At 42.5% G+C, this 18348-nt stretch overlaps 1 protein-coding gene across 16 annotated transcripts in view; it reads left to right on the forward strand.

The window, feature by feature from the left end:
* Positions 1–18348, forward strand: part of CELF4 (CUGBP Elav-like family member 4) — a 1553364-nt gene that overhangs the window by 1426474 nt on the left and 108542 nt on the right. For 9 of the 16 annotated variants that reach the window (XM_075327636.1, XM_075327668.1, XM_075327591.1 and 6 more), the window contains one exon: positions 8671–8814. In XM_075327636.1, the coding sequence (XP_075183751.1) occupies positions 8671–8814 (144 nt within the window). The remainder of the gene's footprint in view (positions 1–8670; positions 8815–18348) is intronic. The other 7 variants (XM_075327624.1, XM_075327630.1, XM_075327701.1 and 4 more) reach the window with 1 other exon arrangement.

Here is an 18348-nt window from a genome sequence, read left to right on the forward strand (position 1 = left end):
CACCAGCACTATGGAGTGTTTTTTTTATGAGATAGCATAGTTTAAAAGAGATTTTTGTATTGGCTTTATCACATACTCTATAAAATTAGATGATTTTATCTTATTTGGCTCTGCTTTCTCCCAGTGTTCGCCATGTAGCAATACATTGATAGTTGCCTCCTTTGACATTGGTATTGAGTTCTCTTTAAATCCATAATCAGCCATTGCCTGAACTCGACCTGACATTATAGACAATAAGGATCTGGATCTGGAGTCTGTTTACAAATGAACCTCCAGTTTAATATGGGCCATTACTTCTACTTGTTAGACTTTTATGTAACAAGGCATCCATCATTAAGATCTAAGCACCTAAATGTCACTGCTATTTAGCTGTAACGGGGATAGCGGCATTAACGATGCAATCTTCATTTTATCACTTCAACATTAAACATGAATTGATTTTATTTCTTCATATATCTATTTTGGTCGCATTACCAAACCCCTGAAAAAAACCTAATTAGGTGCAAAACATAAGTGAGTGTTTACCGGGGATCACACGGATCTAATTGCGGTTAGAAAGCTGATGGCGCAGTTGTTTCCTCCCCAGCGGCCGAGGTGGTCTTAGCTTTTCACGATCTACAGGGAGTTTGAAGGCTGGAGATTCTTTTAGGCAATGTGCAGTCTATGGAAATCACTGATCTATCTGGTGTGATATGAACTGCAACTTGTTGTCACGCTTTTACACGTCGGGAGTGCGTTCAGACCAACAGATGTCTGACGCACAATAAACGTACCCCACAACAACACCACAAACAAGGGGGGACACCAGGAACACAATAACGACGGTGTACCCTGGCACTAGTGAGAGGATAGATGGGAAAGCTCCTGCCCTTACCTGCCGCTATACCCTGCACTCCTGGCCAGACCCTATACAGGCTCCGCATCTGTCGCCGAGTAGGAACCTGAAACCCTGAAAAGTGGATAGTATAGTCCTGGCTAGTGAGTGAGAAGGTAAGGCTCACTAGGCCCACCACTGCACTAATAAAACAGGAGGGTAGGTGAGACAAACAGGGGAAAAACAACCAAAATGCAGAAGATTCAACTTCAGGACAAATCCACAGCAGCTCCTTCCACCGAGGCAGCCAGAATACAAATAGTTTGTATACAAAGACTGCTGGGAAACCTTGCTACTTAAATACAAAGGAGTGTGGCTACAGAGCAGCTTCAGCTGACATGCACTGCTGGAAAGCTGACAGCAGCAAAACTGACATTAACTGTTTCAGCACCAAGAGAAACAAACAACATTTAAATGTAGAGAACCAGATGGAGATTAGAGGCACCAATCCTAAAGCTAGTCTCTAAAAACAGGGAGATGACCATGACACCTGTCACGTAGTAACTCATTATGTTGCAATATTGTATTAAATATATATAATGAGAAATTAGGAGAACTTAAAAGGGTTTTCTCAACTTGTCTTCAGGACCACACCGCTCCAGTGCCTCCCGGCGTCCTGCTTGCCGTATCATGGTGTGCTTCGGTTTGATTGACTGTTCAGGCCAGTGGCATGGCTGTGACATTGGCCTGATCTGTGCATTCTGCGATCATCGAAGGAGTGCAACGGCACTGAACCTGGCCGGATTACAGCAAAGCGTTTCTAAGCCTTGCGCTCCTTGCCTAGAAGACCAGTCACTGCAGCGGAGGCATGGCGTAGCAGTAAATACATTGTAAAATCCCTCCGTTTTTGAAAAGGAAGAAGATTGTTAATAACAACTAAATTGCAAAGTTACTTGTTTGTACAAGTTCTTGGTTAGTTTACCCATTTAAAATGGTCAAACAACCATTTTAGCAAAAGAAGTGTACAACTAAGGGTGGACCCATCTGTACTTTAAAGAGGTTGTCCCCTACTTTTACATTGATGGCCTATCCTCATGTCTCATCGGCCAGGGTCCGACACCCCTCACCTCCGCCGATTAACTGATCTCGGTCCTGGCGGTGGCAGCAGGCATCCGGAAATGTTCAGTTCCGGAGCTGCCCCGTCTTCTGATATTGACCGCTGCTGCACATCTGCCTCCTATTGATTTCAATGTGAGGTGCATGTACAGTACCTGGCTGTGACTGCTATCTGTGTTGGACCCCCACCGATCTTACATTGATGATTTATCCTAAGGATAGGTCATCACTTTAAAAGTAGTGGACAACCCCTATAACCCCTACTGCACATCCCCTATAACCCCTTCTGCACATTTTATTCAAATCAATAGGAGGTGAATGTGCAGAACCTAGGTGTGGCCACTATAAGCAGATGGAGCAGCTCCGGTACTGAGCATTTCTGGCTGTCTGCTACTGCCGCCAGGATCGAGAACAGCTGATCGGTGAGGGCGCGGGGTGTCGAACCCCAACCGATCAGACATTGATGACCTATCCTAAGGATAGGCCATCAATGTAAAAGTATGGGACAACCTTATCCCCTCAAATATTGTTCACAAATCTGTCTAAATCCGTGTCAGTGAGAACTCCTCCTTTGCGGAGATAATCCATCCACCTCACAGGTGTGACATATCAAGATGCTGATTAGACAGCATGATTATTTCACAGGTGTGCCTTAGGCTGGCCACAATAAAAGGCCACTCTAAAATGTGCAGTTTTAGTGGGTTGCTGGGGGATGGGAGGAAAAACAGTCAGGGTCTGGTGTGACCACCATTTGCCAGGCTGCCATTTGTCCTGTACAGTGAAAGCCAGGATTCATCCATGAAGAGAAACCTCTCCAACCTGCCAGACGCTATCGAATGTGAGGATTTGCCAACTCAAGTCAGTTACGAAGACGAACGTCATTCAGGTGGAGACGCCAATGAGGTGGAGCAGCAGAAGAGCCTCCCTTAGACGGTTTCTGACAGTTTATACAGAAATTCTTAAGTTATGCACCGATTGTTGCAGCCGCTGTCCGGGTGGCTGGTGGAGACGATCTTGGAGGTGAAGATGCTGGATGTGGAGGTCCTGGGCTGGGATGGTTGCACATGGTCTGCAGTTGTGTGGTGAGTTGGATGAGCAGCCAAATTCTCTGAAAAGCCTTTGGAGGCGGGTTATGGTAGAGAAAAGAACATTCAATTAACGAGCAACAGCTCTGGAGGACATCCCTGCAGTCAGCATGTCAATTGTACGCTCCCTCAAAACTTATGACATCTGTGGCATTGTGCTGTGAGATAAAACTGCACCTTTTAGGAGTGGCCTTTTATTGTGGCCAGCCTAAGGCACACCTGTGAAATAATCATGCTGTGTAATCAGCATCTTGATATGCCACACCTGTGAGGTGGATGGATTATTTCAGCAAAGGAGAAGAGCTCACTAATACAGATTTAGACAAAATTGTGAATAGTATTTCAGAGAAAAAGGCCTTTTGTAGAATAGAAAAAGTGTTAGATCTTTGAGTTCAGCTCATGAAAAATTGGAGCAGAAACCGAAGTGTTGAGTTTATATTTTTGGTCAGTATATATGAGATGTTAAACCTGTGGCGTTCTGTATTCATCAAGAGCTTTAAAGGGGTTGTCCACTACTAGGACAATCCCTTCTGCTTCTACGTTTTCTGGAGGTAAAAGAAAAAAATAAATACCTCCACGACCGACATGGTTCCAGCGGTGCCATGGATCACTTGACATTGGGACATCACACAAACCCAATCATCGCCAGCTTCTTAACCCTATTTCGGACAGCTGTGCAATCAACCAGCTGCAGTGCTCACTTCTTGTTGATTAACTCATTTGTCGGAAGCCGGGAAGAGAGAAGCCGCACAGATTGGATGCGTTGTAATGGCACGCGATCCCTAGGACCTCTGATACTGCGCCAGCAGCGGAGATGATATCTGGAATCAGAAGGGGTTATCCTAGTAGTGTACAACTTTTGTAAGTAGTGTTTACCATCAGACCAAACTATGTAGATTAGTACGAAAGCTCAGTTGGAAAAATAAAGTATTCACCACCAGACCAAACTATGAAGATTAGTACGAAAGCTCAGTTGGAAAAATAAAGTGTTCATCACCAGACCAAACTATGTAGATTAGTACGAAAGCTCAGTTGGAAAAATATAGTGCTCACCACCAGACCTAACTATGTAGATTAGTACGAAAGCTCAGTTGGAAAAATAAAGTGTTCATCACCAGACCAAACTATGTAGATTAGTATGAAAGCTCAGTTGGAAAAATATAGTGCTCACCACCAGACCTAACTATGTAGATTAGTACGAAAGCTCAGTTGGAAAAATAAAGTGTTCATCACCAGACCAAACTATGTAGATTAGTACGAAAGCTCAGTTGGAAAAATATAGTGCTCACCACCAGACCTAACTATGTAGATTAGTGTGAAAGCTCAGTTGGAAAAATATAGTGCTCACCACCAGACCTAACTATGTAGATTAGCACGAAAGCTCCGTTGGAAAAATAAAGTGTTCATCACCAGACCAAACTATGTAGATTAGTACGAAAGCTCAGTTGGAAAAATAAAGTGTTCATCACCAGACCAAACTATGTAGATTAGTACGAAAGCTCAGTTGGAAAAATAAGGTGTTCATCACCAGACCAAACTATGTAGATTAGTACGAAAGCTCAGTTGAAAAATATAGTGTTCACCACCAGACCAAACTATGTAGATTAGTACGAAATCTCAGTTGCAAAATTAATCTGTCCGCTTCTGATTTTAATGCTCTTTAAAACAGGGTAGCAGTCATTATACAGACATACCCTTCCTTAGCTTTACTCTTGTCTGGATATAGGCAAAACTGAGTGTTGCCAGATGACCAGTCTTAAAGAAATAAGAAAAACCTTTGTAGTACTCTATCAGAAAAAAATGATGCCAGATGTGTATTTATGTGTCACACAGTGGTTATGATGGGCATTGCATTCTATGAATGGTTCAAGTGGAAAATCAGAGTCCTTAATGAAGTTTGCGAAAAGCTGAAGGGAGCCATGTCTGTGTATATATAAGAGGAAAAGTAGGGGTCATATTCATTCCCAATCCATAGACCTTTACTCCAACTTTCCTCTTTCATAGAAAAGTTTTCTTATTTTTTTCCCACACTTTTGAAGCTGCAGCCGTGTAACAATGAGTCCATGGCAATAAAAGGTTAAAATAAAATCGCCTCTGTTCATTAATTTAGGCCGCCCACGCACCCTCGACTTTAGATTAAGCTTCTCTGTCACCTTTGAACTTAAGTTTTTGTCTGAAATGCAGAGATCAGCTGCTCTCTCACGACACCGCTCTTAGCAAATTAGTGGGGGGAAAATTATACTTAGCAAATATTCATCAAGGCTTCATCTTCTATTAGTACCGGGAAATGCTCCGAGACCCTAATTGTGTTCACGCTGAGACAGAAGAATTTTAATGTGCTTTAAATGGGCATCTGTCAGGGCACGGATCCATCTTCTTTCATTTTGCCAGCAAGGTGAATGAAATTGGAAAATGAGAGGTGGGCAGAGGCCCTTGGGTCGCCCCATACATATCCCGCCAGAGATTAGCTAAAACACAATCTAAACATCTTCCCATAAAGACTAAACATAGCGCCGCTCAGCAATAATGTGGTTTGTATTGGAAATACAAAACTTGGAGTGGGTCAAAAACGTTGAAGAAGAGCAAACCTGCCCATTGTAGTTAGCTTTTTCGTGCACGTTCCATTCCTATTTTTTAGATGCCGAATAGACAATGTAAGTAGTTATAGTCAATGGCGTATATCCAATAGCAGCTGGCCACATGACGGCAATGTGACCCCAACAATCAAGGGCTGAATGTTTAGTGCCTTAGAAAAGTGGTCATCCGGCTGCGCTGTGCTCCCACTCACCACCACCAGGCCCCCGGACACCCTCCCGGCTCATCATTTTGGGGTCCTCCTGAAGTTCCATTTGGGGGTGTCAGGGCGGGCCGCACATAGAGTCTAGGGATAATGAGCGGGGGACCCTTATTTATAAGTTTGCTATCGAAAACCAGCTTTTGTAGTTACTCGTCTGGTCTTAGTCGTGAGGGAGTTCACTCAAACAGGGCACATGGTGGCTCTATGGTTAGCACTGTTGCGTTCCAACCAAGGTCAACATCTCTATGTTCTCCCTGTTTCTGCATGAATTTTCTAACATAGTTTTTAAACCTTTGATGCATGACCATGGCATCGTACTGTGTGTGGGTGGCACTGGGGTACATCACATTAAGTGTTACTGCGACCGTGGTGACATCATGCAGGGTGAAGAGGAATGTAGGGGCATCATACTGTGTATGATGTACTCTGAGGGAGCAGTGAGGGCATCTTTCCATGTGGATGGATGTAGGAAGATCATATTGTGAGGGTGGCTGTGGTGGCATAATACTATGTTCGATAGTAAGATTTTGAGGGTATCCTACTGTCTGGACGGCTATGGGTAAACGTAGGGTGGGGACATCATACTGTGTGGGAATGTACTCTGAGGAATCAGTGAGGGAATCATACCATGTGGATGAGTGTTGGAGGATCATATTGTGTGGGTGGCTGTGGTGGCATAATACTATGTTAGAGGCAAGATTTTGAAGGTGTCCTACTGTCTGGAGAGCTATGGGTGAACGTAGGGTGAGGGCATCATACTGTTGTGGGAATGTACTCTGAGGGAGAAGTGAGGGCATCATAGCATGTGGATGGATGTAGGAAGATCATATTGTGAGGGTGGCTGTGGTGGCATAATACTATGTTCGATAGTAAGATTTTGAGGGTATCCTACTGTCTGGACGGCTATGGGTGAACGTAGGGTGGAGACATCCTACTGTGTGGGAATGTACTCTGAGGAATCAGTGAGGGCATCATAGCATGTGGATGGGTGTAGTAGGATCATATTGTGTGGGTGGCTGTGGTGGCATCATACTATGTTAGAGGCAAGATTTTGAGGGTGTCCTACTGTCTGGACGGCTATGGGTGAACGTAGGGTGGGGACATCCTACTGTGTGGGAATGTACTCTGAGGAATCAGTGAGGGAATCATAGCATGTGGATGGGTGTAGTAGGATCATATTGTGAGGGTGGCTGTGGTGGCATCATACTATGCTAGAGGTGAGATTGTGGGGGAATCCTACTGTCTGGAGGGCTATGGGTGAATTTAAGGAGGTGGCATCATACTGTGTGGAATGTACTCTGAGGGAGAAGTGAGGCCATCTTACTATGTGGATGATCATATTGTGTGGGTGGCTGTGATGGCATACTGTGCTAGATTCAAAATTGTGGGGATAGCCTACTGTCTGGAGGCCTATGGATGAATACACAGTGGGTGCATCATACTGTGTATGACTGGCTGTGGATGCACTATACAGTTTGGTGGGCTGTGGGGAATGTACTTCTCTAGTACCATACTGTGTGAAGAGCTGCAAGGAAATGTTTTGTGGGGTCATAATAGTGTTTTGGTGGGGTTGAAAAGGCATTATACTGTATGGGGGACACTAGGGGCATCATACTGTGTGGAAATTGTACAGTGGCTGCATCATACTCTGTGGGGGCATCATACTCTGTGGGGGGAGCATCGCACTCTGTGGGGGGCATTATACTCTGTGGGGGGCATCATACTATGTGGGGGGAGCATCGCACTCTGTGGGGGGCATTATACTCTGTGGGGGGCATCATACTATGTGGGGGCAGCATCGCACTCTATGGGGGGCATCATACTATGTGGGGGGAGCATCGCACTCTATGGGGGGCATTATACTCTGTGGGGGGCATCATACTATGTGGGGGGCATTATACTCTGTGGGGGGCATCATACTATGTGGGGGCATCATATTCTGTGGGGGGCATCATACTCTGTGGGAGCATCATACTTTGAGGGGAACATCATACTATGAGAAATGTTTTTGTGCACGTATATTTATAACTGGGCAAAGTTGGGGAAATGACGGCACAAAATAAAGCTTCCTATTGCTTGCTGCAGTGCTTGTCTTTGGTATGCCAAACTTGCTAAGAATGTTTACAAAAATTACTGCCCGTCCTGGAAAATTGTAAAATTCACACTGTTGCCAAGTAGTTGATATTTTTAGCTATGTAGTCTGTGATGATAAAAATGTGCCGTGAATCTGTCATCAGGTTTTTGCTACCACTTCTAGGATCTGCATAATGCAGTGAGCCTGATTCCAGCATTTTGTCACTTACTGAGCTGCTTGCTGCAGTTTTGTTAAAATCCCTGTTTAATTTGCTGCTGATCTAGCAGTCCTCAGAATACTGAGCTCCGTATATCCCCACTCACCCACTGATTGGCAGCTTTATGTGCAAAGAAAGCTGCCAATCATTGGTGGGGGTGGGGTTATACAGAGCTCATAAATATAAAGGACTACATGGCAGCAGTTGTACTAGTCCTCTATTTATAATCTCCTGCTGATAAAACAGTGATTTTATCAAAATTACAAAAAGCCCAGTAAGTGACATCACTGGAATCAGGGTCTCTGTATTGAGCTTCTCCGACATTAGATGGCAACAAATTGTCTTGATTAGGAACTTTAAGGTGAACAGGGCTGACAGGTGTTGGGGGCAAGATGGGGTCAAACAAACACACCTTGGACAGGGTATTTCATTACAAAGCTAGGGCAGCAATTTGGATCTATATACAATCATGTTGTATTTAAATCATGTTTTCTTGAGGATCCAGTAATCCAGTGAGTGACTTGTGATCTTCTGTGTTTTTGTCTTTTTTTCTTTTTGTCTTCTCAGGACCCGAGGGCTGCAACCTGTTTATCTACCATCTGCCCCAGGAATTTGGGGACACCGAGCTGATGCAGATGTTCCTGCCTTTCGGTAATGTCATCTCCTCGAAAGTGTTTGTGGATCGGGCGACAAACCAAAGTAAATGCTTTGGTGGGTAAAGATAACAAACATAATAAGCTTCATCCAGGAATTTATAAAAAAAGGGTTTTTCTCTAGACACTCACCTGCTCAAACTGCTTGCTTTCATTGTAATATTCTCTCCTCTAGCCTGATGTCTGCCGATAGGGACTAAATCACAACCACAAGGACCGTTGTTTTATCAGAAACCAATGAGAACTCTGCATTCTGCATCTCCATGTACTCCAAAAATATGGCGTCATCCAGTGAACACCAATATGTATCCATGTGCACTTACCAATACAATATTACAGGGATTTTATGATTCATATGCTTCAACTCTCTAATATACTCTGTGTATTTTGCTTCTTTTGCTCCCAAAAACTAAGCTGCAATGCTAGTTTCACCTAATCAGTTCATGCACCTTTAGAAGCTGCTTTCATCTGTTGCTCAGTCAAGATATGTACTCTGTTTACAAATGGTCAGAGAACTGGACTTTCCCTGTCTGAACATCTTAGCTCTCCTCTTCCATACCGCAGACATACCCTTACATTTCTAAATAGAGTATGGATTAAGGCTATGCTGTAGTGCTAGCTTCACCTAAACAGTTCATGCACCTTCAGAAGCTGCTTTCATCTGCTGCTCAGTCAACATCCATACTCTGTTAACAAATGTTCAGACAATTGAACTTCTTGTTCTTCTCCCAAAGAATATGCTGCAGTACTAGTTTCATCTAAACAGTTCATACACCTTTAGAAGCTGCTTTAATCTGCTGCTTGGTCAAGATCCATACTCTTTTTACACATGGTCAGAGAACTGAACTTCATTTTCTTCCAAAGACTATGCTGCAGTGCACATAAACAGTTCATGCACCTTCAGAAGCTGCTTTTGTCTGCTGCTCAGTCAAAATCCGTACTTTGTTTACAAGTCGTCATAGAACTGAACTTCCATTGTCTGAACCTCTGTGCTCTCCTCTTTCATACCCCAGACAAGGGGAATTCCCACATTAAATTTCTAAATAGGGTATGGATTCTTGTTTAGCAATCTCCTCTTGTTGCTAAATTCTGAGCTTCTGTAGTATCATTGATTACCATATTTTATTTCTTTTTCTCCCATTGCTAGATTCACCTAAACAGTTCATGCACCTTTAGAAGCTGCTTTCATCTGCTGCTCAGTCGAGATCCATACTCTGTTTACAAATGGTCAGAGAACTGGACATCCCCTGTCTGAATCGCTCAGCTCTCCTCTTCCATACTGCAGACAAGGGAAATTTCCATATTAAATTTCTAAAAAAAAGTCTGAATTCTTGTTTAGTCTTCCCCCTTTATTGCAAAATTTTGTAATATAGTTCATTACCATATTTAGCTTCTTTTTTTCCCAAAGACTATGCTGCGGTGCTAATTTCACCTAAACAGTTCATGCACCTTTAGAAGCCGCTTTCATCTGCTGCTCAGTCAAGATCCATACTCTGTTTACAAATGGTCAGAGAACTGGACTTTTCCTGTCTGAACCTTTCAGCTCTTCTCTTCCATACCCCAGTCAAGGGGGATTTCCATCTTAAATTTCTAATTAGAGTATGGATTCTTGTTGAGCAGCAGTTGAAAGCAGGTTATTAGGGATCTAAGCGGTTAAAACAGCACTGTGGCGTGGTATGTAGGAGACAAGAAAGCAAAATAAGGTAATAAAATATACCACAAAAGTTCATAACTTTGCATTGTCTGGAGGATAATTAAATAAAAATAAATGTTTAGTTATTCTTTAACACTTACAAATAAGTGTCAATTTATAGTACGAAAATAAGAAAATTCACAGTATGTCTTTGCAATGCAGCAAGACAACTATAGCAACTGGCTGCAAACTCTGAGCAAAGAGAAGAAAACTTAAGACTTTAAAATTATCAGATGAGATTTCCAATTGAGAGCAGCAAGCAGAGATCTTGAAACTTGTGACAAATGTATACACAAGTATATTAGAAAGTTGTAGAACTTCTCTTTATACAATGAGTTTAATTTGCACATAATTGGAAAAGTTACTTGCTTATGATACTTAAAGGTGTATTCTCAAGTTTGTAAGTTGTCCAAATACTCGGCTGCTCTTCAGGACGCTCTATAAGAATGAATGGAGTGACAATGTGTATGATCAACCGCTTCATTCACAGATAGTGAATAGCTTACAAACTGAAGAATACCACTTTAAACTAATGCATTAGATCTGTGAAAGCTTGGTATAGGCTGGTACCTAGGGTGGCATGTCGACTGACGAGCAAAAGGGTAACAATGTTTTGCACTTCTCACTTTCAGGCTCCATATCTCACCATCCTCTACAGCTTTGAGTGTAAGACGACCTTCATTTTATAGACAATCATCTTGGTTATCTTATACATAAATTTGACTTGTAACTATTTATCATGCAATTAGTTATACAGATTCTTGTCAGGTCACTGCATTGTTACTGTTTTGCTCCTGGTGGTGGAATAGTCTTTTTTTACTGTATACTACAAAATACAACCTGTTCTCACATTCCCTAATAGCTCAGTGTGTTATTAGGTTGATTCTCAAGAGAAAGGTCAGTGGTTTGAATGGAGGAGCAGCCATGAAGAAGATTTCCCAAGAAAAGAGAAACAACATCATCCAGCTCATCAATAGTGGTCTATCGGCCAAGAAGAATGCCAAACTGCGTCATATGAGGCCATGACGGTTGGAAGAACAGGAAATGTAGTCCGTCCATCCATTCAAAGCCAAGAGGTGACATCCAGGCAAAATATCAGTCAACAAGTCGTCTCATCACAAGGACTATCATTTCTGGTGCGACAAACCCGGCAGTGGAGGCGGCTCGTCTGCTTCATAATAGTGAGGTCACAGACGTCCATGCGACGTAGGTTACACAAGTCTGGAATGGTGGCCTTAGAAAAGGTGATGAAGCCTTGACTTCAACATCGTCAAAAGAAGCTCAAATTTCCAAAAAACGTACGGAAACTGTACAGTAGAAGATAGAAATGGGTGATTTGGAGCGATGAGACAAAAAGTCGATATACTAGACTCTGATGAGGGCAAATGGGTCTGGAAGAAACAAGGGGAAAAGGGGCAATGGATCTAACAAGTGAAGGAACTGTGAAGTTCGGTGGAGAAAGCCTGATGATATGGGGTGTTTCACAGCCAAAGGCGCTGGATACTTGTCCAGGATGGATGATGATCTCAATGCTGAGCTGTATGTGAGTATCCTACAGGATGAGTTACTTTGTATATTCTAGTACTATGAATATAAAAGGGCGACATAGTGTTGCAATAGAACAATGACCCAAAGCATACGGAAAGATTAGAGAAGAGATAGTTCAGTGAAGTAGAGGAGCTGGATTGTCCCCACAGTCCCCAGACCTCAACCCAATCCTAAACTTGTGGGTAGAGGTGAAGAAAAAGATGTATACATTCCCAAGTGAGCGACCAGTATACACCAACACTGGGAACGTGCAGAAGAGACCTGGGATCACATTTTGGTCGAGACTTGCTTGAATCTGATCAAGAACCCAGAGGGATTCAGGCCAAAGGAGATTTACAAAATACTAATAAAATAATAAAAATTAAAATTTAGATTTTTTTTTAGGAGCAAAACAGTAACAATGCAGTGACCAGACACGAATCTGCATAACTAATCATATGCTGAATAGTCACAAGTCAAATTTATATATGAGATAACCAAGATGATTGTCTATAAAATGAAGGTCGCCTCACGGTCAAAGCTGTAGAGGATGGGGAGATACGGAGCCTGAAAGTCAAACGCTCAAAACATTGTTACCCTTTTGCTTGTCAGTGTATATGCATCTCACATACTGCAGACTTTTCCTCATGGTTTATGGTGATTGATATATGGTGTATTCATTATTTTCTATTTACCAATATGTACTGAACAGTCAGGATTTTAGTGCTCTGTGGCTGGGAGTCAGAATTCCTGTTTAGCGTTGCTCAGGGGCGTAGACGAGACACAGGAGCCCCAAAATAATAAAGAATGGCACCCGGCTTAAGATGAGTCCATCAGTGCCCCCTGTTACCATCAGCGCTTGTGTAGCCGAGTTCATATTACGGTGGGACTCGTTTTCTCATGCGGTTACCACAGTTTTTTAGGATAATTGCAGACAGAATGGATTTCACATAAAACTCCATATATATTGCAGGCGGCTTTTATAGATACAAACTATCATTTAATCCCCTGGTAAGTGGATGCAGCTTGGTAGGGGAAGGAAATATTGTAACCATTCAGATACGTATTATTTTTATGCACATACACAGTTCTATTAAAAGTTACAGATCAGGAATCACTTGTAAGGCCGAATTCGGACGTCTGAAAAACACTCTCCAGACCGTGATGTCCGAACCCAGCCGCAGACCTCTAGACCCAATGAGTTCGGCTCCGGAGACACATGACCGGTCCGGACTTCACGGTTTGCACTTAGATGTCTCAATTCGGTCATCGTAAGTTGTGCTAAATGACAAATTCAGCACTGCTACATCTGTGTATGGGCTTCTCTGGTTGGATACTGTCATAGTGTGAGATAAGACACAAGACACCCATGACCACCAGTGATATATCTGTCTATGATTGTAAAGCCTGCTTATTACACATGTGATCTCGTATGCGATCGCACACACCCCCATCCTATGTGCAGCACGTTCAATTTGTTGCCCGTGTCGCACAAACGATAAAATCCCGTCACACGTACTTACCCATCCATACGACCTCGCTGTGGGCGGCGAACATCCACTTCCTGTAGTGAGCGGGACCATTCGGCGTCACAGCGACGTCACACAGCGGCCAGCCAATAGAAGCGGAGGGGCGGAGCTGAGCGGGAGGTAAACATCCCGCCCACCTCCTTCCTTCCGCATAGCCGTCGGGAGCCGCGGGACGCAGGTAAGCTGTGTTCATCGTTCCTGGGGTGTCACACACAGCGATGTGTGCTGCCTCGGGAACATTGGACAACCGGACGTTCAATTTTTAGAATTTGAACGATGTGCATGCGATCAACGTGTTTTCGTACAATCGCAATCGCACATACCTGTCACATACTACAACACCACTAACGATGCCGGATGTGCGTCACTTTCGACGTGACCCCGCCGACACATCGTTAGATTTATTGTAGCATGTAAAGCTATCCGGCACGCACATCCGGCGTCATTACAGTTATCGCAGTGTGTGACACTTTTGTGCGACCTAAAACGATCGCAAAAGTGGCAAAAATAGTTTGCCGCGGAGAGGTCGTCCTAAAACCAAAAATCGGTCACCTCTCATTAGCGATGTTGTTCCTCGTTCCTGCGGCAGCACACATCTCTGTCTGTGACACCGCAGGAGCGACGAACATCTTCTTACCTGCGGCCGCTGGCAATGAGGAAGGAAGGAGGTGGGCGGGATGTTACGTCCCGCTCATCTTCGCCCCTCCGCTTCTATTGAACGGCTGCTTAGTGACGTCGCTGTGACGCCGCACGACCCGCCCCCTTAGAAAGGAGGCAGATCGCCGGCGAGAGCAATGTCGCAGGGGTAGGTAAGCCGTGTGACGGGGGAGCGCGATTTTGTGCGCAACGGGCAGCAATATGCCCGTGTCGCACAAACGATGGGGGCGGTTACGCACGATTGCGATATAGTTACCGTGTAAAGCCCCCTTAAGTCTACGTTCCCACGATCTGGATCAGCTGAGCTTTTGATGCTGCAGAATTTGTGCACAATCTGAGTTTACATTTGTTTTTTTCATTGCATTTTTGTGTTTGTTTTTATGACGTTTTTGATGCTGCGGTTTTTTTTTTCTTTTTTGATGCTGCGCTTTTATGATGGTTTTGATGCTGCATTTTGTGACGTTTTTGATGGTTAATTTTTATCATGTTTTGATGCTGCATTTTTATAGCATTCTTGGTGCTGCATTTTTATGACGTTTTTGATGCTGCTTTTTTTTACTTTTTTGATGCTGCGTTTTTATGGCGTTTTTGATGCTGCATATTTATGGCGTATTTGGTGCTGAGGTTTTATGATGTTTTTGATGGTGCATTTTTATGTCTTTTTGATGCTGCATTTTTATAGCATTTTTTTATGCTGCATTTTTCTAGCATTTTTGATGCTGTGTTTTTATGACTTTTTTGATGCTGCGGTTTTATGCCGTTTTTGATGCAGTATTTTTATAGCATTTTTGATGCTGCATTTTTATGACATTTTTGATGCTGCATTTTTATGACTTTTTTGATGCTGTGTATTTTTTACTTTTTTGATGCTGCGGTTTTATGCCGTTTTTGATGCGGCATTTTTATAAAATTTTAGATGCTGCATTTTTATGACTTTTTTTGATGCTGTGTTTTTTTAACTTTTTTGATGCTGCGGTTTTATGCCGTTTTTGATGTGGCATTTTTATAACATTTTAGATGCTGCATTTTTATGACTTTTTTTGATGCTGCGGTTTTCTGAGATTTTTGATGCTGCAGTTTTATCACCTTTTTGATTCTGTATTTTTATGATATTTTTGATGCTGTGTTTTTATGATATTTTTGATGCTGCGGTTTTATCATGTTTTTGATGCTGCGGTTTTCTGAGATTTTTGATGCTGTGTTTTTATGACAATTTTGATTTTCATTCCACATATTTTGTCTCTCCTTGGTGTGTCAACCATTAAAAAAAGTGGTTTTCTTTTGAAGTTTCCTGGTATCAACTTTCCTAGGTGCGGATTACACACGTTTTTGATACTTTTCCACTGCATAAACGCACCAAAAAACGCATGTGTGTCTTTTACTTATTTTCCGGATCCAATGCCAGTCTATCAGGAAAATCCACACGGAAAACTGAGTGTTCTCGCAATAGAAACTGACATGCTGGGATTTGAAAAAACGCTCCATAGCTCAGATTACACAGCGTAAAAAGAAGCGCAGTAGACATGAGATTTCCATAAATCCCATCCACTTTGCTTGTACGGTAAAACAATGTGTTTTGGACGAAGCCAAGATACACTGCGTCCGGAAAGCGAGAAACACTGATCGTGGGAACGCACCCTGATATCGACATTATATAGCACTATTAAATAATGGGTTTTTTTTTATTAATTGAGCACTGGACATTGGTGTTATGTGGACACTGTACATCAATATTGATTGGACACTGGATTTTGGTATTATTAGGGCACTGTATGTCAGTATTATTAGGGCAGTGGATTTTGATTTTATTAGGGCATTGCATTTTGGCACTCTATGTAGGTATTATATGATCTCTGTTGCCAGTGTTATCAGGGCACTGAGTGGGCAGTGTTATGTATTATGTGATGTTGTTACTTTGGCACTGTACGGTATATTAATTTTGTGGTATATGGCGTCACAATAGCATTGGTATTTGGCCCTAACCGTTGTGGCACTTTGTACACTTTATGACAATATACCAATATACCAATAGACAATATACCAATATACCAATAGACAATATACCAATATACCAATATACCAATAGACAATATACCAATATACCAATAGACAATATACCAATATACCAATAGACAATATACCAATATACCAATAGACAATATACCAATATACCAATATACCAATATACCAATAGACAATATACGAATATACCAATAGACAATATACCAATATACCAATAGACAATATACCAATATACCAATAGACAATATACCAATATACCAATAGACAATATACCAATATACCAATAGACAATATACCAATATACCAATAGACAATATACCAATATACCAATAGACAATATACCAATAGATGGGTGCAGAATATTTTAGAATGAATCAGACATGTTTTCTAATCCGGTGAGGAACTGGTACATCTCTAAAGCAGCCGGCGAATCAGATGTTGCTCGGTGGTAGAGCTACATGAGAAGCTGGAACGTCAGTCACGCGGAGTTTGTGTCGGGTATGTGATTTCGGCAGTCAGGGCACTAATCATATGTTTCCATTTAAATATAATCTTTGCCCTTGAATCTGCTATAGATGGGTGAAGCTGATTGTCTCCCAACTGGTTCATTTATTTTTTTAGTACTGATTTTGGGATGATCGCACCTGAAAACAATGGTTTGGTTTCTGCATTTTTCTAGTTACAAATCTGGACATTTTTATTTAAGTAATATATACGTTATACTAATGCTGATAATTTACTTGGATACTTCCTTTAAAGTGAACCTGTTTGAACCTGTTATTCCCCAAAAATTATTAATCTGCAGATAAAGGGTTAATTTGCAGGTAACATACTGTCTGATTGCCTTAAAGAGAATCTGTCACCAGGTTTTCACTACTTAATCTGATAGCAGCATGATGTAGGGGCAGAGACCCTGATTCCAGCGATGTGTCAATTATTTTACTGTGTGCAGCAGTTGTAACACAATCAGAGTGTTTAGATGTAGCATGCAGCAGAGCTCAGCAAGCTAACCCCGCCCACACCACAGCTCTCTGTGTACATTGTCTATTACCAGTGAGCTGCTTATCAGAGAAAAGAGAGTGGTTGGTGTAGCAGTGTTAATCTCCTGGTAATAAAACACTGATTGTATTAAATCAACAGTAGACTGTCTAATGAGTGATACCTCCATGAAATTGGTATCTCAGCCTCCACCTCATGTTGCCGTCAGATTATATAACAAAAACCTGCTGATTGATTCCCTTTAATGAAAGCACTGCTACCAGGAGAAATTGAACTTTATTCCTCTCAGAAGCCTCCGGCTTTCAGTTATAGAGGCATACCTGGAGTTGCTGCAGTCATTGCTTACAGCGTTGTGAGCAGTAACTGTAAGCATCCCCCCTGCCCTTTGATTGACAGCTCACTCTGCAACATGTCTGTGCACAGCAACCTTTCAATCAAAGTGTTGGATTGTGCTTGCACAGCTCTCTGTGTGTTATGACTGAAAACCGGCGGCTGCTGGGAGGGATAAACTTCATGTTTTCCTGGTAGCTGCATTTTGAAGTAATTGAACTGGACAACACTATTTAGCTGCAGATTATCTACAGAGCCATAGCATTTGGGGACATGACAGCTTCCCTTTAGAATTCACCATTGTGGACAATTTCTTATCTCATTTCCAGGAAATGCAGATAAATTCAGAAGTAGGAAAAATACTATTTATTCTTTATTTAAAAAAAAAAATACATTAAAATTCAGCAGCATTTTTGAGCTGTCATTTCCTTCTGTCATCAATTTCCCCTAATAATAAGCTGATCATTGGGTGTTTTGCTGCTTAGATCCCAATTGATCAGGGTTCAATTTCCCTACAGTGCCACCACTGGGAAAAATATGTGTACCGCCCCCGTACCAGCAGCTGGGCTGCTCGCATTCGGATCCGCGGTGGCTCGAGGGGCGTCCGGACCCGGGGGTCTTGCGGCCACTCGAATAGAAAAAGGGGGGTATTTACATTATTGTATGGAATAGTTTGTGACGCCACCCGTGGTGTGTGGTAAGGTGGAGTACCACCGCTGCGGCTGGGAGTACCCAGTGGCGATGGAGTGGGCAGCCAGGTGTTTAACGCCTCCACGGGTAGGCGGAATGCCCCGGGACTCGTGATGGTGAGAGGGAGGTGCCGTTTGGGACGTAA

This window comes from Anomaloglossus baeobatrachus, chromosome 1, assembly GCF_048569485.1.
Source record: "Anomaloglossus baeobatrachus isolate aAnoBae1 chromosome 1, aAnoBae1.hap1, whole genome shotgun sequence".
NCBI classification, from domain to species: Eukaryota; Metazoa; Chordata; class Amphibia; order Anura; family Aromobatidae; genus Anomaloglossus; species Anomaloglossus baeobatrachus.